The 24543-nt window shown below is 39.0% G+C and overlaps 1 protein-coding gene across 1 annotated transcript in view; it reads left to right on the plus strand.

The window, feature by feature from the left end:
- SNX4 (sorting nexin 4) overlaps positions 1-24543 on the plus strand; it is a 35348-nt gene that overhangs the window by 5439 nt on the left and 5366 nt on the right. The window contains exons 3-10 of the mRNA XM_064156647.1: positions 6861-6999; positions 7079-7228; positions 8223-8270; positions 12215-12270; positions 16659-16731; positions 18228-18289; positions 19720-19785; positions 23820-23909. Coding sequence (XP_064012717.1) covers positions 6861-6999; positions 7079-7228; positions 8223-8270; positions 12215-12270; positions 16659-16731; positions 18228-18289; positions 19720-19785; positions 23820-23909 — 684 coding nt within the window. The remainder of the gene's footprint in view (positions 1-6860; positions 7000-7078; positions 7229-8222; positions 8271-12214; positions 12271-16658; positions 16732-18227; positions 18290-19719; positions 19786-23819; positions 23910-24543) is intronic.

Genomic DNA, 24543 nt, shown 5'->3' on the forward strand with positions numbered 1-24543 from the left:
GTGGCTGAATGCCTCCTGCCAGTGGGAAGTAGTGAAGGAGTTCCTTGTTCTGCTTTGCCTATTAAACTGTCTTTATCTCAGCCCTTCGAGTTTTCTCACTTTTCTTCTTTTCATCAGTGGCACATGGGAGAGAATTAGGAGTGTCTGTGAGGTACTTAATTGCCAACTGAGGTTAAGCCACAACACTGACAAGAATATTCTGTGATTCTTTAATACAAAGAAATAAAAAGGGAGGGGAGGAAAAAAATCAAACCAACCAGGAAGCTGTGAAAAATCTTCTGGCAGGAAAACTGCCTCTTTATCATAGAGTTTACCAGGTAACTTTTTTGGTATCTTATAAAGCACGTAATTTATATGTAGTGTTTCCTCTTCTGTCTGTTAAGAGGTCTAAATCCAGAGGTGATTTCTAAATAGCTGGTGGAAGAAATTTGCCATCCCTCTAAAACAGTGTTTCTCTACATAGAGAGTGAACCTTGTCCGCTATAAGGGGGTGGAGATGTCCCTTTTTGTACAATAAAAGGTCAAAGGCTGAAAGCAAAGGTACTGCTTCTGCAGTTGGAGAGATTACTTTTACAAGGAAGTGAACTGATGTATTTCATTCTTGTCTGATTTAATATTTTGCAGCCATTCCTCTTTTTATTACATTCAGAATTGTTTAATGGCTCATTTAAGATAATTAGTTTTAAATGGGAAATGGGAAGAGGTTAATTAAATGGACTAAAGTTTTCACATTGGCACTTTGAATTAAGGCAAATGAACATGACTTTTGGAGTAATGTAATCTTCTAATCACTTATGACATCAGTTATGAATGTAAGAACTGAAGGTTTTAATTTTGTCTCTTTTTCAGGCAGGTTGGTTCATTCAGTGAATAACTTGCTTTGTTAAAACTGTACTTGGAGGGGAAACATATGGTTTTCCTGCCTGAAGACTGTACAAGTATTATATTGTGTTTTTAAAACCAAAACAAATTGAGAAGTTTATCTGAATGTCAACAAGTGATTATAATCTTAATTGAAATTGGTCTGCAGTACTTGCATTTAATGATGAAGTCCATAAAGTGGTCTAAAAAATTAGATGGTAATGAAGGTATTAAGTGTAATGAGTACCTTTGTGGATTTCTACTTCCTTTCTGGAATGGGGTTCCTGGGGAGAAATGCTCTTGTAATTGGTGATATTTTATGGTCTTGTGTGTAACAAGGTGGAGACATTTTTGGTGCGCTCAAAAAAAAAAAAAGAAACTTCTCTTATCTTGCTTGCCTGTCCCAAATCCATTCATTCCATTTTAAACACATACTACCTTGTTTAGTAGGTAGTAGTGTGGATGCAGATTAATAATTGAGGCCATGGAGGACTTTCCCACCACAGCTTTGCAAAGAACTTTGCTGTTCCCATCCTTTATGCAGCTCCACGGTGCTGTGTTGTAGAGAGCAGAATCCAGCTGTTTTGATTTTATCAAAGCCTGAGCATAAGGCGGATTCTTAAACTAGGATTAATTTCAGAATGTTTTATGTTTGTTTGGGAAAGCATAGCTTCTTTGTGTGCTATGCAGCTGCACTCCTGAGATGTCTTCTCCCTGTGATCACTAAAAGACACTAAACAAAAGTAAATGACTAGAGCGTGTGCTCCTAATGGCAGAGGCAGCAGGGCTGCCCCTCCTGTAGAGGAGGCAGCGGTGTGGTGACACGTTTCTGCTGACATGTAACCAGTTAAGAGTGCAGCAGTGGGCAAAGAACATCCAGACATGTCTGTGGACGAGTGTCTGTCTTCCTGTTTTGCTGTCATACTTGCTTCCTTTGTCTGTTGTCTCTATTGCTTTTCACCAAAAGCAGGGACTGTTATATAAAGCTATAAGCAACAGTTACAACAAAAAAGGCAGTGATCACACTTCCCAAGATAGTGAGAACGAATTCATGTTAGACTAAAGGCAGTTAAGAATGATCTGAGAAGAGAAATAATGTTAGGCTGCTCAACACAGACTGTGCTGAGGTTGTATCATGTGCCATCTACTTAAAATAGAGCAAACTACTTGGGCAGGATTGAACTTCAAGGTTTTCTAGTAGTAATTGATTTTTTTCTTCAGGATATAATGCAAAGTGTGTGTCCTTCCTAAGGGTTGTAAAGCCTGATTAACTTAGACTTAGGAAGGCCTGCTCTGTTGTCTACAGATTTGCTTTATTGAAGTAAATTGATGGTAGCCTTTAGATCTAGTAAACTTCCTTAGTTTCTTCAGTGTGAACAGGGAAGATGTGGTGAGTGGCATGGTCTGTTTTACTTCCTTAAATATTTGTAGGATAGGAATATGAAATGTAAGCACATTTGCTTCTAGCCTCTCACTCATACCATGAAAGTAGAGTACTTCTAGTTTCCTAAACAGACTTGGATCTGTGGAGTGACTTTTCAACTTACAAAGGCATTCTTTTTGATTTAATGAATTTTTTTTTCCTCTTGGTTTCTAGCAGAGCACTATTCTTTGGTTTTCTTTTCACATGTGCTATTAAAACTATTGAAACTTACTAAATGATAATGTGACTCTCTCAATGGTAGGAATTGGGAGTTGTAAGAAAAATCCAGATCAACTTTTACTCATTTTTGCCCAGTCAGCTTTATTGTGTACATGGAGCAATGGCAAGCCAGACATGATGAGTGAGGGCAGATCAACCATGGAAGATAAGCTACTTAACTTCAGTAACATGTATTGGTAGTATAAAGTTGTATTTAGTACAAGGGTGCTGTATTAAGGCCACAGATGCAAACTTGCAAATGCATGCTGCCAAAATGAGGGATGGTTCCTTTCTAACATTTCCTGAAGTTTTATTTTTACAGAAGTGCACTTTAAAATGGAGTAGGAATGTCTGGACTGGAAACTTCCTTGAAAGATAAACTTCTTTTAATTCTTCTGTGTGCTGACTTCATTGATGTTGTAGATTGTTCAGAAAGTGATAAATACCGACTTGCCCTATATGGAGAACTGATTACATGAGAGGCAGAAGACAAAACTGGAGTACACTGTATTGAAATGAAACAGCCAAATGAACTTGAATTACTTTGTATTCAGGATGTGAAAAACTTCATAACTGAAGTTGTCAGTGGCAGTGCAAGTTCATAGAATAAGTGGAGAGGAAGAATAATTGCAACTAGCATTACTTTTCCTTAGGGCCTTGTATTGACAGGGAAAATAAAATGATGTTTTAAAAAATAAAGTTTACCCTTTGGTGGTAACTTTTTCTAACTCTGCTGTGGATATGAAATGTGTTAGGCTGTCATAAACTGTCAGTAGTGTGTGCACGCCTAGTCTACCTCTAGTTATGAGATGATGGGTCTTAAACCTCGGATTAGTAAAAAAAAATGAATAATGAAACTGTTATTTAAAAATCACCACTGGAAAGAAGAGCAAGTTAACTCCTGTGCCAGTCCCAGTGTGGAATTTGCTGTGGGCAGGAAATGGTTATGCATCGGAGGGACAGGCATTCAGTAGCAACCAAGTACATCCTGCAGGTTTTTATTCTTCCTCTCTTTCTTGTCTGATAGAGCATCTATTCCATTACAGAGAACTCCTTGTTCCAGATCTGAGATCTGGATCTGTAATCTTCCTGCCTTTAGAGCAAAGGTGGCTGCAGTCTGCCCAGCTCTAGGTGGCTCTGGTGCCTTTTGGCATCTAGATCTGCAGCGCATCCCCTGGGATGTATCTGTGTTCTCACGGCAGTCCTGGCCTGTATGCTTTGTTGTTCGTGTTTGCTTGTGCAGTATGTTATCAGACAGAGTACTTAATGTTGTGATGTATCGACGATGGTAGTCTTGCTTCAGGGTTGACAATAGCCCATGCAGAAGTAGTGCTGTTGAAACTCATGGTATAAGCCAGTACAACTTACTGATAGCTACTGAAGCTAGAGATTAGAAAGATCCATATAATTCCTTTATGTGAGTGTCTTGAATGGCTAGATTGTTTACCAGACCCTCCCAGGAGTTTCTCCTTTAAGTGAGATTTGTGCCTTCTGCTTTCAACTAAACTCATCTTCTGGAGCATAGTAGTTTAGTTCTTTTTCTATTTAAATTTACCTCCAACTCATCACTAATACAGTCACTAGATACCTGCTTTTAGCTGAAGTGTTCTTCAGATGTTGAAATTTTGCAATGTTCCTCTTGGGAAAAATGCTGCACAGCCTGTCAGTCCAACAGTGAGCTAAGCTTGCTCTCTTCAAAATTCTGCAGTTGCTGCTGGTGAAGCAAAATACTCTAACAGGGAAGAATTTTGTGGGATGTTGTCTGTGCAATTCAGTGGCTGTCAGAAGCGAGCAGTATGCTCACCTTTTCTGAAGTCAAACACTTCTAATCTGCAGCAGATTGCATTGAATGCTTATGAAAATATCCTTTTGTCTTCCTTCTGGGGATTCAGATTTTTTTTCATACAGATTTAGTCACCTGGAATAAATATAATTTTCCACAAAGCAGGGATAGGTGTACAGAAAATGTTCTGTTTTACTCATTTAAAAAAATTCCATTTGTGTCATTCTTTATTAAATTACTTCAGCCTCAAGATGCAATAAGAGGATACAGCAGTGTTATTTTCTCTAATGAGAGTTCTAAAAGGGATAGAAAGGATTTCTTGTATTATAGGTGTATCAAATAATTGGAGTTGCTCTGGAGTGGCATTTTTTGTTGTGCAGTAAGGTCGTTAGAAAACGGAGGTTAAGAATATCTTAAAAATATCAGTAACTTGTGTGCTGTTTGTTTTTTAAGCTTTACTAGTTCCTATGAATTCATGAACTGTATACCCTGAGTTCTACTGGCAGAAGTCATGTTGTACCCTCTTCTGAGTGCTGTATGAAGAAGTACAGCCAGACTTTTTTTCCTGACTGAAACAAATCTATAAGATCATTGAGTCCAACCATCAACCTAACCGTCACTGTGGCTATTAAGCTGTGTCCTCAAGTGCTGTGTCTGCGCATCTTTTGAACACGTGCAGGGATGGTGACTTTACTACCTTCCTGGGCAGTGTGTTCCAGTGCCTGACCACTCTTTCAGTAAAGAAATTTTTCCTAATACTCAATTTAAACCTGCCTTAGTGCAACTTGAGGCCATTTCCTCTCATTCTGTCACTGGATACTGGGGAGAACAGGCCAACTCTTGCCTCACTACAACATCTTTTCAGGTAGTTGTAGGGAGCAATGAGGTCAGCACTCAGCCTTCTTTTCTCCAGACTAAACAATTCCAGTTCCCTCAGCCACTTCTCATAAGACCTGTTCTCCAGACCCTTTACTAGCTTCATTGCCCTTCTCTGGACCCCCAAACTGGCCCTGGGGAACACCATTTGTAACTGGAATTTGTAGTTCATTACTTACCTTGCCTGATTCCAAGCTACCCAGTGCAAGAAGGATGTGGGCATGCTGAAGTAAGTCCAGGAAAGGGCCATGAAGATTATTATGAAGTTGGAGTGTCTGATGTGTAGGGAGAGGCTGAGAGAGGTGAGATTGTCCAGCCTTTGAAAGAGACAGTTGAGGGGGACTTAGCAGTGTGTGCCAATATCTGATTGGGGAAGGTAGATAGTCAGACTCTGATGCAGAGAGAGAGGACAAAAGGCAGCAATGCCAAATTCAAATCTAGGAAATTCTATTTAAATGTAAGAAAACTTCTGTCACAGTGAGGGTGATTAAACATGGAAATAGGTTAAACATAGCAATGGGCTGCCCAGTGTGGTGGGTGGAGTCTCTGCCCTTGGAGATGCCTAAATCCCAAATGGACATGGTTCTGAGCAACCTGCTTTAAGCTAGGGAGCTGGAGTGCAGGTCTGCAGAGGTCACTTCCAGCCTCAACTAATCTGTGATAATCTCAAAACATAGTTAATACTGTTTCCTGTATGTTTATTGCAGTGCCTTATGCTCTTGTTAGTTACTTAATATAAAAACTAAGGTAGACATAGACATCATTGGCTCTATGAAGTACCTTGTCCAAGTTCTCTCTCTGTGTTTATTCTGGCATATGCTAGCTGCCAAGGAGTGTTACTGACCTGATAGTTACGTTACTGCAAAGCATTTCTGTTGCTTTAAATGTCTTGTATGTGAAATACTATATGAACTTGGAAAGCAAAAATTACTTCTCAATGCTGTAACGTTTCATGATTTCTTCTTTTACAGTACCATAAAACCCTTTAATGCCGTGCTAGGTGATGCTGGCTTTAAGTTTTCTAACAAAATATTCAGATGCATCATTTTTGTGCCACGTTACTATGTCTTTAGCTGGTTCTTTTGACTAAATGTCCTTAGTCCTTGAAATATAGAAAAGATACCACTTTGAACAAAAGAAAAAAGAGGAAATGTTTTGGAATATGCTGGGATTTTCTAAAAATATCCCAAAAAATGTAACTTCAAAAATACTTTAAAATTGTAAACTATTCTAGCTGCTGCAGGCAAAGCAATTTTTATCCTCTAAAGTGAAGACTTTCTCTCACTGAATAGTAAATTCCTTATTGTAATACTCTGTCTCCTTCAGTTGCTCACGAAATTGTGCTGGATTGGAGCCTAACACTCTTCCAATAGAAATATTTGTAATCCTGTAGTGATGTGAATTAAGTCACTTCTGTGACTCTTCAGTGTCACCTATCTGTTTGTGGTGTGTTGAAAATGTGTTGACTTTTCCTGTGTTCCTAAAAAAAATTCTGAGTCCAATCAGGCAGAAGTCATACATATTTTTTTAAATGAAGTATCTAGACGGGAGATCAATGAAGATTACTTTAAATTATGGCGAGTTACACAGTAATCATTATTGGGTAACTAATTTTAGGGTCTTTGCTGTAATTGTATGATGGTTTGAGGGAGAAAGTGATAGCTTGCTAAAGCTCACATTTCCTGTTCTATCTTTCAGAGCTGTTGAGACACAGAGTGAGGGGCAGTGTGCCCCAGTGGACTCCCTGTGGCGACGTTACAGTGAATTTGAGTTGTTGAGGAATTACTTGTCAGTTACCTATCCCCATATTGTTGTTCCACCGTTGCCAGAAAAAAGGGTAAGGAAACTGAGGCTGCAGTTTACTTTGTATTGTTTGTTATTTATTTAATGTTAACACTTTTCTGTTTAATTTAAAGGCTGACTTTGTTTGGCATAAGCTATCAGCAGATAACATGGATCCAGATTTTGTGGAAAGAAGAAGAATTGGTTTGGAAAACTTCTTGTTACGTGTGGCTTCACATCCTGTTCTTTGCCAAGACAAAATCTTTTATTCATTTTTAACACAGGTAAAGCTTTCCAAATACATTTTTTAGTGATTGATTATTTAAGATTGTGCCTGTTTGTTCTTCTCTCCCATTGACCTGTAGCTTGTTCTGTGTCTAGAAGGATAGAAAACTTGGGAGGGGAAAGCCTACTGCAGTTGTACAGTTGGCCTTCTAATGTACCTTATGATTTTTTTCCAGTCCTCATGAGGCTCCTAACACGGCATTTCCACCTCTTCAAAACAGCATATTGGGAGCTTAACATGTGCTGGTTGGGAAAGCTTTCCGAGGGCTAAAGCTGAAGTAGTTAGTGTGCTGTGCTGCTGGCTGCAGAGGCAGTGCTGCCTTCCAATTTGTTTCTTGGATATTCATGCTTTCTTTAGCTTTGCAGTTGGAATCGGGATCTGTTCGTGTGTGTCATACTATCACAAAAGTTGTCATCCAGTTGTCAGCTGAAGCATTGCATTGTGCAGTTTTCAGCTTTAGGAGGTGTTAGATATTTTGATTCTTTGTGCTTTGAGAAATTCCCAAACTGAACAGATAGGCTACCACAGCACAGCGTGTGCATGAACCAGTGCACAGGGTCTGAGAACAGTGGACAGCCACTTGCTATGCGTGAGAAGGTGCACTGTGAATAGTTGTCACCTGTATATTTTCTGTATGCTCTTGACCTCAAGCTGCAAAGATCCTTGGGGTTGCTAATAATCCAATGGACAATAGAAAACTACCCCTCTTTCTAAAGAGCTGAGCTATAGGTGCGTGACTCCTGCTCCCCACTTCGCAGAATATTGAATAGTGAAGAGAGTTCTTTGGGGGAGTTTGATCTGTAAGCACTATATAATGACAAGTTAATCTTAACCCAGGTTCTTGAAGAGACTAGGGAAGATGGCCGAAGCAGAACCCAGCTCTCTTGGAGAAGCTCTTCTAACATAGGTGCTGTCATAGGGACTTGAAAAAGCTATAGCACTCTTAAATCAATCTAACTGAATTTTCTTTTTCCCCCTTTTTTTTTTGCTAGGAGACTGGATGGAAAGAAATGGTAAATGACACTGGATTTCAATTAAAGGTAATTATTGTAGTTGCTTGTCTTGTGACTGTTGTGACACAGATATATTCCAGCAAATATGTTGTGGTTTTGGCTGTTTGCTGTTGCAATGAGTTGAAGATGTTGCTTTATGTATACTTGTAACCATAAAAGCAAGTGGTGTTCTTAGCATGTAATAGGTAAGGCTTCAGTTTTCAAGTTCTGTATGTCTGTGTGTGATGTTTAGCCATGTAATTCTGCTAGCAATGTGGAGTTACCTTTAAACATCATAGAATCAATCAGGTTGGAAGAGACCTCCAAGATCGCCCTGTCCAGTCAACTAGACTATGGCACTAAGTGCCTCATCCAGGCTTTTTTGAACACCTCCAGGGACAGTGACTCCACCACTTCCCTGGGCAGCCTTGAGCCCACAGCAGTGCTTTTGTCTGTTGACAGTTTAGCATCATTTTAAAGATGAATATCAGATTTGGCCTAGTAAGGGGTACAGAGTGTGAAAAAAATACCAAAGGTGGGTAAAGAGGTCTAAATTATAGGATTCTCTACAAGGATGAATTGCTGAAAGGGACTGTGACAGATGGGTTTGGTACCCCTTAACAGAATGTGTTTTCAAGTAGTAGTGGTACCCCTTTGACATCAGTGAATTCCTGGCTGGGTAAACTGGTGGAAATCTTTCAGGAGTAAATCATCAGAGGTTATGTACAGGGCAAGAAACTGTGAAAAGCTGATGGATTGCTGGGCTGTGCCTGGAAAAGGTACTGTATGGAGACATAATGAGCTTTTGTTTCATTGTAGTGTGATCAACTCGTGAAATCACAACTGAAAATTAGATGTGTTATGAAGAATTATTCAAAACAGTGAGAGCTAAAGAAAATCACTGGTACTCTATTCTCAGTATACAAGGGGCTTTAATACTGCCAATTAATGTTGATAACTTAAGTTGACAGTAATTATTTTCCGTCATGGTAGGGATTGCATACAGCTAGTATTTATAAAGCAGAAAATGTAAAGCTCTCAAGCTGTATTCTGGTCAACACATCTGTATTTCAGCTCACACTCAGGATTTTGAAGTTTGTAACTGGTAGGTTATATTCAGGTGTGCACACAGTGGTGTGTGTATGAAAACTCATAACAGAATGCTGAGAATATTTGCCTAGCTGAAACGATACTGCAGATTAAATAAGAGATGAGCAAATCTTGTTTTCCTTCTAGATTTGATTGTGTTTATAGTTTTTCCTTCCTTAGGACTATTATAGCTTATAGTTCTTCTTTCATTAGGACAGAAAATAAGTTTGTGGTTTTTTTTATTTTTTTTTTTTTGCAAAAGCCTAGGAAAAGCATATTTCCTTTCATTCTACTGAAATAATGAAGCCTTCAAGATTGGAGGGTATTTAGCACTACACTAGAGGATAAACTCTATTCACTACCTGTCTTAGACTAGAATCAGACTATACTGCTGCTGTGTTTGTTGCTGAGGCATTAAAGCAGGATGTGCCTTTTGTCCTAAAGGGTTTGAACCAAGCTAACTAAACTTTAAATTAGGCATTAATGCAGTGTAGCATGCTATAGATGAATGTTGATGTTGGAGACTCTGTTTACTCTGCCAACTGTATCATTAAATCATGCCTTTCTTCTCTCCCACCCCCAGCACTTAGAGAATAAAATTAAGGGATTTGTCACTTGGGATTTTAACCCTTCCTTTCTCCTTTAGGAAGGAGAAAATTCCCCTCACTCTTCAGTTTACTTAAATGATTATAGGATCACAGTAGGAATTAACTGTCTGAAAACTCCTTCATTGTACCTCATTTAAGGGGGAGTTCATCTCAAAAATTATTGTGCTTAATAGTTTTAAATCAAGTTTAAGATTGGACAGACAGTTTTCCAGCAGCAAAATCCTGCTTGGCACAAATGCTTGAAAGTGGTATGTGGGAGTTACTGGGCTGTTAACAGCAAGGAGGAAATAACCCTGCTTGGATGGTTGAGCATTGGCGAGATCTTGGTTCCTGTCTGACAATGTTTGTATACTTCCTGAGCTCTTTCTTCAGAGCACTGCATGTGCCCATAACAAAAGGCAACAACTTGCCCTGGAACTGTAATGCAGGAGGTGATCCTTCCCAGGTGTGAACCTGTTGAATGTCCATGTTGTCCTAACAAACTGAAATGGCTTTGGTGCCTACTGTTTGAACAGAACTGCAGTAATTTGGAGAATAACTACCTAGAGGGAAGGGCTCTGATGACTTTAATGTTGCTGTGTCTTAGTGGTATTTGCACTGTTATAGAATGTGTGGGCAGTACTTGTAGGTGCATCTGAACAACTGCAGTGGGGATCCAAGGTATAGAGGTCTGTGGAACACTGAATACACATAAAACCTGGGATTTGGAGTTACTGCAGCATTTTTTGTTCCCTATGCTATCTTGGTCATTCTTTCCCATGCTGCCTTTTTCTTTCCTTCACAAGATATTCTTAGAGGGATGTTGCATGTAGTGATAACAGTGAACCTGTTTTTCTCTAATATCAGACACTTGCAGGTATCATTCACTTACTTTTTTGGTTTGTGGATTATGTTTTGTATTGCTGGTTTGGTGACTGGAAGAAGTACAGCTAAAGTTCTCAAGATTATCATCAGTATGTCGCATCCTAGTTGCAAGAAAGAGGCTACTTTGCACTCAACTTAGTTATTGTGCTTAGTGTCCTCTAGATATGGAAGTGGTTCCAGGTGAAACTTGTGGTGATACTCAAGTACAGGTATCGTCTGCACTTACAGGCCGAATAGTCTCAAGCTATGTTTGTCTCTTCTATAGAAGTTATTAGAAGGGCCCTAAAAGAAGGACTTTTTTCTTGGTTTGAGAAAACAATGTTCCCTTCATTATCAAAGTCATAATAGCTCTTCAGGATCCAAGTTGGCTGTAACGGTGTACAAGATACTCTTGTCACATAGCAGCATTAACAAATGCTGCAGAAGTAACTTTCTGCTGGCGGTTGTGGCAGTCCCTTAGCTCTAAGAATGCACTATAGGAAATCATCACTTCTCTTTCACTGGAAAGAGGGATGTCTTGATCAAAAGTATGCTCCAGCCATTTTCCCTGAACTAGAGTTTTCATACAGTATAGATGAGCTCTGAATGAGTTGCATGTCAACTGCCATATAGAAATGAAAAGTTGTGGTGATGTGGGACCTCTAGATGAGGTTGGAATATCTCATGTGTGTTGGCATCTTATTAAGAGTAAGTGTCTGCAACAGTTTAATGTTCACTTAAACAAACAAAAAACCCCAAACTCCTCAAATTCCATACTACTGTTGCAGATGTAAGCCAGGACCTCAAAAAGTTAAGTGGCCAATTACCTTTTTAATTAGGTATTGACCTTTTTTCTATAGAGATTTATATATGCTATGACATAAAAAAGAACATTGTATTAAAAATAGCTGTATTCTGATATACAAATCACATATTTTCTGTAAAGCAAGTCATAAAATAAGAGAACACCATATATAAGGTTTTGATTTCACTGGGGAACTGTTCGTAGTAATAAAGAGCATATAGAGGTCACTCTACCACTGGTTTTATTTGGTTTGAAAAATATAAAATAGCTTGTCCATATGGTCTTATGTTACCTAACTGCTTCATCTAAAAAGAATGTAGGGCTGTGTATCTTAACTCCATGATTTGTGTAGCGTATCAGAGGGGACTATGTTTGTGGGATTTGGATTATACCAGCTTAATTTTAGTGGATACTGTTTGCATCCTGGCTTGTGGTTTTTTTTTTTTTTTTGCTTTTTAGTAAAATATGACATGTGGGACACCTTAGTGTCAACTTATTCAGTGTCTGAAGTTTTAAATATAAGAAAGGCAAGATTTTTTTTTTCTAATAGTGCTGCCAGAAGGCTGAGAATTTTTTTTTTTTTTTGGTCACTGGAATTTAATTGCATTAAATTAACAAAGCTTTTTTTTTTCTTCCCCCTTTTTCAGGCAGATTCCAGATTAAAAGCTCTTAATGCAACATTCAGAGTGAAAAACCCAGACAAGTAAGATTCGACATCCTTCTTCCCTCTTTCCCTTTTTCAGTTACAGCTGTAACTTCAGATGGCAGAATATTCTCTCTCCTTAGAATAAATTCAGAAGAGAAAAAATTATCTTTCTGTACAAAGCCCAGTAAGGAGGTAGTGTGAAAAGGTTTGATAAATCCTGTTTATAGAAGCAGGAAACATTCAGAAAAAGGCATCACTTTATGCAAAATGAGTCTTTCATTTTAGCTAAAAGGACAAAACCCCCAGACCCAGAAAAAGAACCTCTTAGTATTTGCTTGCAAAATATTCTTTCCAAGTATGAACAGAATACAGATTGACAGGAGGTCTTTCCAGAAATCTGCTGTTGTACAATTCTGGATGCCTACACCCTAGTGTAGAAGTTCATAGTTCCCTTCAAGCTGCCAATTTTCCCAGATGCATTTGGAAGTTCAGAGGTCCCTTTAGCTCTGTTGCAGTTTAGAAAGCTCTGAGACAGGCAGGCCATGGAGCAATCTGCTGGGTCAAAATGGTGAGAAGTGTTCATCATACCTCACATGGCAAGGAGGCTAAAGTGAGTGTTTCTGCTTCTGCAATAGTTAGAAGCATTGGTGTGCAATAGAGTCAAGAGATGTTACTGTTTGCCATCAAACATAAGAGACCCATATGAGATATCCTTGTGGGTTCATCTGCTGTCTAATAGTGGCAATAGGAGAGGCTGTTTAAGGAAAGTCCGTATGCCTGGCTGTGTTGTCTTTTTCCTTTGTGCTTCCCAAGGATCTATTGATATTAAAGATTTTAGAGGGCAGGTTCCTTCCTTAAAGTGTTAGAGGCTGGTCTGTGAGCTGATCCAGTCCCTCCTTTTTTATTATGTTTGCTTTTGTCACCTATGTGACAGAAAGGAAACGTTTAGCTAGGGTTTAATATAAAACATAGCAGTCATGGATGAGATTGAATGATGGGAGTTCCTTCAAAAGCTACTGGTGAACTTGGCCTCTTGCTTGAATGCTTCATTCTCCATCGTCTTCATCTGTGACTAGTGAGAGTTAGCTTCTCCTACTTTCACAGCAGGGAAACTTTGCCCGTAGTCTGCCTAAAGGCGTTTGGGCAAAACTGGCTAAGCATGAGATGAGGAATAGACTGTTAGCAGCCTTTGAAGTAACTGAATGTTTCAGAAAGTAAAGCTGTTGTGAGAAGTGGCTTGGTAGAAAGCAGGAAAGAGTTAAAATGAGGAAAGGCTCATATCAAAAGCAGTCCCTGAGTATTTCTCTCAGTAAACACTTCACAGCACTTGAGACATACGGCAAATGCTTTCTGTTGTGTTCTGTCAGCTGCATAGCTTCCAAATTGAACTTTTGGGTGAAAGTTGTTGAGTAAATAACTGATGAGTAACTGTCGAATACATAACTTCTTGTGGGCTTTGTTTTTGTTTGTTTCTTTTAAATCAAAGACAGCCTTTTGGTATAGCATGTGGGGCCCTAACAGGCAGAGCAAGGCATTATTCCTCCTAGTACACTTACCTCGAGCTACATGGAATCTGATGCCTTGCCTTTGGCCCTTGGGTGGGTGGGTGGTAAAGTGGGGTCAGCAAGCTCATCTTGCAAAACAAAAGATCTGACTGCTGTGTTGGAGTGTAGGTTTTCAGGACCAGGAAGGGTTCAGGTGAAGAGGGATTGCTTTGTGGTCCTGTGGAGCTGCACCCTTCGGCTTAGAGCAACATGAGGAGCTTTACACAGCTTGAAATGATGTTGCTCTAGGAGTTCAGATGTAGATGGGAAACTAAATCTCCTCCTGTGGGAAGCATTTAATAACTTTAATGATGGAATTATGTGGTGATACAAATGTGGCATTGTGGTATTCAGCAGTAAATTTGTGTCTACTGCAGACCTCTAATTTGGTCTCATGGCACCCATCCTCTTGTTCCCTTTTTTTGCTTTAATCAAAGCTTTCTTCTTGGTGAAGAAGTAGATTTCTTCTTGGTTTCCTTAGAAAATGCTGGATCCTTTTGTAAGGCAGAAATGGGAAAAAACCAACAACTTGTTTGTTTTCCCTGTTTAGTTGGACAAGTGGCCTGTTCTTTAGTGGGCAGAGTTGCAGCATATTGCTTCACGAAATGAGAAAATGATGCTGCCCTCTCTGATGGTGGAGGGAGTACTGCAGAGTCAAATGCACAAAGTAGTGCTGTCTGTTGTAAATTTTCTTTGCTAATGTCTTTAAAAGATCTTTTTTCTTTTAGAAGAAACCTGGTGGTGGTCCTATAGAAATATGATCTGATCTGTTCTTCATTTGTGTCTGAAGTTATACTTCCTAGCTCAATTAGATATCTATAGGCTGTTGGTATTGGTGGTGCAGAAACAGTAAAACCAGGTGAAACGCATTGGTGGAGAAAGCCTCAGTTGCTGAGTGCCAAAACTGTCTTGTTTCATATACTCTTATGCTGCACTGGAAAGTAAGCACCCTTTTGTGTGCCTCACCAGGCTCAGTTTGGAAATTACTTTATAAACTCTATCTTTTTTTACATGAGCAAGAGTTAAGGCTTAAGCAAATACTTGAGAAATAAACCTTTGATTTGCAGTGGCAACAGCCTCTTAATTTTTGAGGAAAATAAGTTTGTATATTTAAGATTGTCAGCTTTCTCAGAAGATTGGACAGAAAAAGAACATCACTTCAGTTTATAGTTTTCTGAGGCAATAAAAAGAATCTCAGTTCTGATGTAGTAGCTCTTTTATTGTTTTATTTTGTAACGGAGGAGGAATTGGCATGGGGAGAAGAGGTATTGCTGCTGGAATCCAAGATACTGAAAGTCCTCTTAGGTCCCTGGCTCTTCCCTTCAGGGAGTACAGCACTCCTGAAAGCTTTCTTGCCACAAACCAGGATACATAAAACTTTTTCATTATAAATTTCTGAAGTGGAAAGAGGAGTCTTCCTGAGTTGAAGGCATGCTTTCTAATCTTTTGTTTTGAGTTCACTTATTTCAGATATCTTCACTGTACGTGTCTGCAGCTGTCTGACATGCAGCCCTGGTGCATATTTTATAAAGTGTAAACTGAAAAGATTGTTCTCTAAACCCCACTGTGCAGATCAATGACTATATTTATTTTCCCTACACAGTTTCTCTGCTGGCTTTTAAATAGTTTTATGTACTTTAACCCTGTGTGTGTCATAAACTTATAAAAGATGCTCCTTAGAGATAAAAAAATACTAGGAATTGTAATAAAGCTTCTACTTCCTGAATGTAAGGAGGAAAATATTTTAGGGGAAGACTTCCTGGTGAGGGAAGAAGAGGTGTTAAATGAAAAACCCTGGAATTTTGTACTCGGTCACCCAGCACAAGTGACCTGACTCATTTCAGTAAGACCTCTTAGGTATAAACTGTTCTGAAACACAAAGCCTGACTGTGTGCCTGTAGTGGGAGGAGAGATGAAGAGGTATTTTTATGCTCGAACATCAACCTAGAAGGATAATCTTAGTCTCCCATTCCTTAATTCTAATAGTGTTTTTCAATATTATTTGTTTATTTTCAGATCATTGTTTAGCAATTCAGGTAGAACTCTCTCTGGCTTCCCATCTGGATGAAATAATGTCGTTGCATATCAAAGCAACTCATGAGTTACACTTGTGCGTAGTAGCAAAGGTTTATGAATACGGAAGTGGCTGTTGCTCTGGCTTGATTGGTTACCTGTCACAGGCAAAGCTGTGGGAGCTGCTTATGCTCTATGATTAGAACCAGCCAAGTTTATCAACTGAGACCACTACTAAGGCTTAACTGAGGTAGCAGATGGAACATTTCTTTCCTTCAGTGATGGCAGGCCAACAGTGTGCACATACTCACTTATGATGGGTTACCCAACTGTTGTCTTGTCAAGTTGTAGTAGCTTGTGCAGGTACAAGTCTCAATAAGGTTTTGTATAACAAGTAACAGTGCCCTTATGGCTTAGCTTTAGAGGAATTGTTATAGTTAGGAATATTTCCTTGCACTTTTGGAAAGGTGTACCTGCAACTGGCTAGATGACAGCTTTAAAGTAAAATGCTTTTGTAAGATTGGAAATCTGGATACATTTTTGTAGAGAAATATGTATGCTTCAGCAGATTTTGGCTTTGTACTTACTTGAGGCTTTCCTATTCACTTGCTTTTATAAATCCCACACACCCTCTTTTTTTTTTTTTTAAAGCACCAACACAATAATGCAGTAATTTACATTTAAAAAGTAGCAGTTTTGCAAGTGTTGGGTTGTTTACTTTAGGGAAATTAAACTCTGCAGTCACTTCTTCGGGAATCTTCAGCTAATTCTACTTCAAGATAATCCGGGCTGGGTCTTGCTGGCTGTAGCATTGTGGCTGTGTCTTGCATTCTGTGAGAGCTTGCTTTCATAATGGCTAATGATGTACTATCTGTTTCCTGCTCCCAGGAGATTTACTGAGCTAAAACACTATAGCGATGAACTGCAGTCTGTCATATCACACCTTCTGCGAGTCAGAGCTGTAAGTATTTCCCATGTGTGTTGTGACAAATAGTATAATTTATTTCTAAGGCAATATTTCTTGTTTAGCCAAGAGAACTGGTTATATGTGCTCTAGAGTAAGGGTGGGTTTGCCTGAGAGAGTCTGGCTCTAGTGTGGGGCAGGAGATGGTGAGGGGAAAGGGGACTGACTTAGTACCGATTTGTCAGGGAAAGAGTTTTGAATGTGGTGATTGAGCTTGACAGTCATTGAAGGAGTAAAGACAGTCATCTTGCTACTCTGCTCTCTCCATTGATGGTTATGTATCAGAGGGGTGTGTTTAAGGAGGCTGGAGATGTCTGCTTCTCTCCACTCAGAAGACAAGTTGCTCTGTCTGGATATCTGGGCTGGGAAGGGCTGTAAAACAGTTTCCTGGTTAGGCATGTAATACTTTGCTTTCCAGGGTTCTTGGTATGATATGTATATGCTTCCCAGCACCCTTTTTTTTTTTGTCTGTTTTTGGCATGGTCTTTGATCTGTCATGAATAATGGGTGAAACAATTCTGACACGCCTCAAGACACTCTATGGGTTGAGGATGGAAGGTTTTTTTTAAAGTCACAAAAATGAAATAGAAAATTACAGTTTCAATAATGAGTATGACACTGCTTTTTAGTATGTTCAACACAGATTTGATTTTTAATGAAAGCTATTGCAGAGAGGATAGCAATGGATTGTCCTGTTGTGCTGAGATTCTTGAGAAGTAACCACTGACATTCTGCTGACGCTGGCTTTTTGTTGGGCAACTTGCATGTGTCTGGTTTTTACTGCTCCAACAGACTAATAATGGTAACTCTTGCCAAACTTTAGTTTCATTTATTGCTGCATCACAATTACAAGGGCATTTTTTGGGTTACAACTGACACTTGAGAGTGTTAACGTGATCTTTCCTCCTGAGGTTTTTGCCAGTGTTGTAGTGCTGGCTGTAGCAGGTACTGGCTTTCCAAACAGCTGAAATGACACATCTAGCTTGAGCAATAAGTTCTGCAATGGATAGCTCATTTCCTTTCCTTTATTTCACTGACCTAGGTGGAAAAATCAAGTCACTTGTTAGAATGTTAGTGAGGCTTTTCTTACAGCCTCAGTGACAGGATGGACTTTTGTTTTGCCATCTTTCTGTTAAATATGTATATATAAATTCGGCATTATTTGGGTAAGGGAGGCTATGCTTACATTTGCCTATTAAAAAAATGAAGATAACTTGGTTATTTGTGGTCTCCACAGGTGTGCCCTATACATCAGTGCTTCCAAAGAACTATTTGAAATGTAACTTTTTGGTGTAGTCTAATTGTGACTTCAGTCTTCAAAGACTTAGTACTGTTGATTTTTTCTTTCAGTATTGGCTTAGATTAGATTTAGACCTAATCTTTGTTTACCTTTGTAAAAACATTAAGGCTTTAGCTTTAAGTTTGTATTTGGATTTTCATAAAGCAATTACTTTTGATGTTGATTACCAAAGTCTGACTCTAAAATGTTTTAGCGGGTGGCAGACCGGCTGTATGGTGTCTATAAAGTCCATGGCAACTATGGAAGAGTATTCAGGTAAGAGTTCATACCATTCTTAAATATATTCACAGATAGAGAAATGTGGGGAGGGAGGATTTGTTGGTTGTGTTATGCTTTTGTAAAAGTGTATCTGAAATACTTCAGTGTTTGACATGACAAACTTCATACTACTGTACCCAACACGGCAATCTCATTAGCGTTGCAATCTTTGGATCTGCTGAGCTCAGTTTGTAGAGGAAGATTTCACCTTTCTGCTTGACAGTACAGACCTTTTGGGCTTTTGTTTTGTAGGCAGTCTGTTTCTTCAGAAAGTCTCTTAACCTATGTACTTTCTTATGCCATTGTCTCTTAAAAGCTTCTAGGCCCTTTTGAGGTTAAAAATCAACAACTATATCCAATTTTTAGTACCATTTTTTAAGTGAATTTGCCCTTTATTTTTTGATTTATATGAGTGGATTGCATGCTCAAGTTTTCCATCCCACTGGAGAATTGAAAAATCTAAACTTCTGGTTAAGGGAAACCTCCTGCTTCTACACACTGTTCAAGTGCTAAATTTAATTCTGTGGGTTAATGGATTGCAGATGTCTTTCTCCTTGGGGGTTTTAAAGTGAAATTAGGTGTAGTTCTGTAATAATACAAAGACAAACAAATGTCAACATCAGCAGAGTGGAATGTTTATGAAAACAGTGAAGGACAGAATAGATGCATTAGGCATAAATTATGTGAAATATAAGGTGGACCCTTCCTTCTTTCTAGTAGAAAGATTTGTAGATGTAATTCTTTCAACTAAAAAGTTGTGTAAGGTTTCCCAAAGCTGAGGGCACAAATAAAAGTGTGATATGCATACTTGGATGTCCAGATCTATGGTAATGTTTATTGTAGCTCTGTTTCCTTCTTCTATCTAAATGATCTCCTTCATATGAATAGATGGTTGCAAGGTGATGCTTTTTTAGTGAATAGAAGTAAACAAAAGACAACATACAGCAAATGGTTTCAAGAGAAGTAAAGTGTTTGCAAATGTCCAACTTTTTGTTGTTTTGGTGTGAGAGGCTTCTATCTGATATGCTGTGAGTCCCTTCTTGATGAGCATGTTAGACTAAAGTCTCAGTGCCCCTCTTCCCCTTTGGTTTATTTTAAGTGCTAGGTTTTTTTGGTTTGTTTTTTTTCATGTTTTGCTTGGTAGTTTTTTTTCTAATTGTCTTTTAGCTATTTTAAACAAGACTCTGCTCAAAACCAATCTCAAACTAAGTATGTTTGAGGATGAGTTTAGATGTCAGAGACAATTATTTAATGGAGTGCTGCATTGTCAGTATTGCTTCTTAGAAAAGAAAACAATTTGACCAAGTCTAACTTTGAGGTACTTTCAATTCAGGTGTCACCTGGGAAGAAACTATATACAGGATGCAGCTTATTAACTTCCCTTACCCTTCATTTGTGATGTTGTTTCTCGTTTGTTTTTCCTGCAGTGAGTGGAGTGCAATAGAAAAGGAGATGGGGGATGGGTTGCAGAGTGCTGGTCACCACATGGATGTGTAAGTACTGACTGAATATCTGATAGTTTGATGTAAGCCAGATGTAGAACTCTCCTTCTTTCCTCTCTTTTTCCTCAACCCCAAAATATGTACAAGAAGGGCACTGAGAGATTTGGGGGTGCATTGTTTTTAGGTATTCAGTATTTCTGTGACTTGGATGCAGGCTCAATTTTAGCATCCATGTACTGTATTAAGTAGCTCAAAAGGTCTCAGGAGAACTGGAGGGGTTTCTTTTTTATTATTATTTTGAAATTGTAGAAGTGTTTGGAATTCTTCCAGTTTTCCTTTTAAGCTACTATGCCAGAAACTGGTGGAATACAATTTTAATGTACTGCAGACCTGATGAGATCCGTTTGGGTTTGATAGCAGCATTTTCTACCATGCAGTAGATGGTACACACATTTGGACTTAATTACAGAGTTAAGAAATTTAATTAATCAGCACCAAAAGGCCAGTGGATTCCTGAAACAAATACTGACTGGATGTAATAAAGTAGAGAATCCTCCCTCTTTGCATCTTTTAGAGCCAGTTGGCAGAGTATGAAAAACACAATCTTCAAAATAAGAGTCCAGCGCTTGAGATTGCTCACAGAATTGGTATTCTAGGCTCCTGCTTTCTGCTTTTCAGGTAGTCATAGTAAGTGAAACTATAATTTCTTATCACTCTGATTCCTCTTCTGTCATCACACAGTATAGATAAGTAACAGCTCAAACAGGAGGTGGAAGCAGTTTGAGTCTTCTTCATACAATACTTTTACTGATAAAGTGTAGCTTGTGTGAAGTACAGTTTCCAGTTTAAGCTTACACTGCAAGTTTACATCTGTGTTACTGCCTGGTGGTTACTGGTTTTATACTTAGTCAAGTGGAAGTATCTGAAGGCCTACACCAAACTCTGCCCTCAGCTTCTTCAAAGTAAGTCTCAAATTTTTAACGATCTGCTAAAATCAATCTTTTGGAATAATTTATTCTCACTTCCATGTCTTGGCAATACGGTAGTCTGCACCCACTCATTTTTGAGGCAGAGAGCTCTAGTGAGAGTAGAGAAGTGGAGAATGCATTCTACTTTCAGAAGTAAATAACTGAATTGGAGGTGGAATATGATGTTAAGCACCTACTGCAGTATACAGAGTTGAAATTATTATGAAGGCAGGGTATAATATAGAGGAGTGAAGAAGCCACAAGCAGGTTTTCAGATACACCACGTTAACATATCAAACACCTACAAATGCAATGACTGAAACCCATTTTAGTTGGTTATGGTCAGGAGGCTGAAATCTCTTCATGCATTGGAGATGTTTAATATTTGTTTGTAACACAGGGTTAAAAAAAAAAACCAAAAACAAAAATAAGAGAAGTGAGTTTCTGGGTAATTTTAACCACTGCATGAAGTCTGAGGTAGCTTTCATTGTCTATCATCTCTTATGCTCTGGCACTCTTGTAGAACTCTGATCTCTTAGTGACAATCAAGCAAGAAGCAGCAGATGTGAGATTTGGGAACTTACTCAGTGACCCATGTAGTCTTCTGCCAGTAAGGATCATATCTACAATCTCCTGAAAGTGTAACTTACCAGTTCAGTTACCATTCCCACAACATTAGACAGGAGTTTTATCACTTCAAAAAGCTACTTCAAGAGGGTTACCTAATACTGGTGTTAAACTTGAAGACTAATTTAATTATTCTCCATCTCAGCCATATGCTGTAGTCTTTACCAGATGTTTATTTAAACTTTTGAGTTGTTTTTGTTTAGTTTGAGTTAAAACTGCTTAATATTTGGAGAAGAATCTCAAAGCTTCTCTGGGTGTGTGCTGTATAACAAGATGAGGCTTGCTAAAGTGATAGAAAACAACAGAATATGCTTGAGAGAGCTCCAGTGAATGGCTGTAATCTTGGCATTTAAAAGATGGAAGAACAAAATGCCAGACCTTTGACTTGTGTCCTTTATGCTGTTAATGAGTGACCCTCTGTCTCTGTATCTAGACTGTCATTACAGATGGAACCAGTCTAAAGTGAAGCAGAACTTTAGATGACAATTCCCCAAAAGACTGGGAACCTATTAGGTGCCTTTTAGAACTTACTGCAGTGGTTCCCCTCAAGATTTCCCCTGGTTTGTCTGTCTGCTTAGGACAAGCCACTATTTAAACTTCACCTTAGACAGTCAGAAATACAGTTCATCTTATTACTTTGTTTTGTTTTTTTTTCAGATGATGTTTCAGTATTGTGAAAAATGTGTCTAGGTCAGGTGAGGCTTTGCTTGGTAGGGTTTTTGAGAGACTTCTCTGCCACAAATGAGCTCTAGCATTGTTCTAAACTTACTTGAAACTGAAATGTGGCCCATCTGCTGCCCTGAGAACTCGAGCCACTGTGCTAAAATTACTGCATTTCAGAACTTAAAAATAGAGAGGGCAAGTTACTTATTACTTGCGTGGCTCCAGGATTTTTTTTCAGAACAAGTATATCTTTCAACAGTTTGGACTACTTTACTTTGATTCATAATGTGAATTCTCATTCTGCTTGTTCTTTTGTCTCTTCTACTTAATCAGCTGTTGCTGGTCACTTCATATGTTAGGCTTATTTATCACCGATAGCCTTGGTAGAGCTTTTTCTAGATGTGTCATATCTTTTGATTTCACAGAGCATCAAAACTTAATCTCCCTTGCCAGCTTATAACATTCATGAACAGATGGGCATATTTACAGCTCCTCATTTTTTCCATTTTGTCCAGTTAGTCTGCAAGTAGCTGCTCCCTCTTTGAAAAGTCTTAGTTTGCATGCCTTACCGAGCAGGCCTGAGGATGACAAATTTGAGCAGGAGTGTCTCCCTTAGTTTCTCAGGTGTGACCTTCTTGGGTTTTTTTTGGAGCTTTCAGGAGGATTTCTTGCTCTCTCCCAAGTCAAATTGCTAGTTTTCTTTCATCTTGAAACTGTGCCACTTCTCCCATATAGCCAGGTGCTGGTGAGGCATAGGAAGAAAGGAAAAACCTCAAAGACTTTGCAAAAACTTTAACGCCAAGAGGGGTGACTTCTGGGTTTCTTTATGCTGGTCACTGGAAAAGCATGGACATAGGCTTGCTTCAAGAGAGACTGCAGCTGTGCAAGGAATTGTCATATACTTAAGAGTCCAGAGTGAGCTGGCAGAATAGGTGAAGGCATTTGTGATGGGATCTCATTCGTTCTGTTTATCTCCAGTGGCAGGCCCTGTAGTGCAGGCTGAAGTGGCATGCTATTTCCATTGCTGTGCCAGGCGAGATGTACAGTTCCCTCTCAGCTGTAGGCCTGTCCCTGCAGATGTGACCATGTGTGTAACCATCTTGGTTAGTGAGAACCTGAGCAAGATAAGCTAGAAATGGTTTTTGCTGGTTTTAGGAGAAGTCAGCCTAAATGACAGAACTCTCACTGAATGCAAGAGCTGGGTAGTTGTACTTCACATTTCTCCCTACAAGGAAGGTTTAAAGTTCTTGTTGCTCAGAACTGATATGCCTGGCTTACACAGCAGACAAAGCAATGGACTTTCATGGAACTGAAGGCCTTAAACTTGCGCTCAGAGCACTGCTCTGAGTCCTCTCTTACTAGGGCTGACTAATGAACAGTGAAAGCAGCTGCTTTGCTTTTCAGAAGGTATTGATGTTCATGTTCCTGTGCCTTAAGGCTTTAAGCCTTGCAGGGTTGCTTCTGCATCGTGTCTTTCTTTGCCTTGGTGCTGCCTATTGACAGTCCACTGAAGAAAAAGGAATAAATTGGTTTTCTTTCCTGTAAGGAAAAACTGCCCCATCTTCATCAGGAAACTTACAATAGACCTTGAACTTGTCAAAAGATTCACTGCAGTAACAATCAAATAAACGGGCCTGCAAGAATGTTTATATTAACTGGTTAAGAGTTTAATTAAAACAAAGGAAAAAACCCTTTTTGAAGTCCCTTTCACTGTTTTGCTTTGCAACTCATGGTTCTGTCAAACAGGTGTCCTCCCTTGTCACTGTATGTGTAGTCTTTCAAGGTTGAATTAAGGAACCTCATGTTAACCATGGCTGTTTTCACCAGATATGCAGCTTCTATTGATGACATACTGGAAGAAGAGGAACATTATGCAGATCAGCTGAAAGAATATCTCTTCTATGCAGAAGCACTACGGTATGTACAAAAGTGACTACAGCTTTCATCTGAGCTGTACATTTCCTCTGGCATTGTGTTGATGTTGAGTTTAGTTTGATATCCTATTCTGTTCTCAGAGAAATGGATATTTCAGCACTGTGGAATCTCCATATTCTCATACTTTTACTCATTTGATTGCCATGTGGGTGACAATACAAATTAAAACTGAGCTGATCCATAGTGAAATGTCAGAAATACTAAAATCTGTATCCTGCAGGAGGGAATGCTGCTCTTGGTTGTTCTGGTTACGTGGTTTCACAAAGTACTGAAAGTTTCAGCTTTCACATGAGATAGGCTGAACAGAGCTGCTACAGCTATTATGAATTCCAGCAAGTTTTATCTGCTGTACAGTATTGTACAGCTAAATACTGAGTTCTGGTTGTTTTGGTTTTTTTTTTTTGTTGTTTAACATTAGCCTTTACTCCCTTATAAGGATGAATACAAAAGGAAATTGCTGTGTGCTTTAAGATTATGCCTAAAATTATTGTGCTCTCCATGGCTGGCTCTGAACCTCTTGGAGAGTGCTGTGGAGAGTTGGGTTAGCAAGTGTGATGGCTGCTGTGTGGGAACCCAGAGCACCAGTAGCCTCTCCTGGGAGATTTGTACGCATCTG

The sequence above is a fragment of the Pogoniulus pusillus genome, chromosome 2, assembly GCF_015220805.1.
Source record: "Pogoniulus pusillus isolate bPogPus1 chromosome 2, bPogPus1.pri, whole genome shotgun sequence".
NCBI lineage: Eukaryota > Metazoa > Chordata > Aves > Piciformes > Lybiidae > Pogoniulus > Pogoniulus pusillus.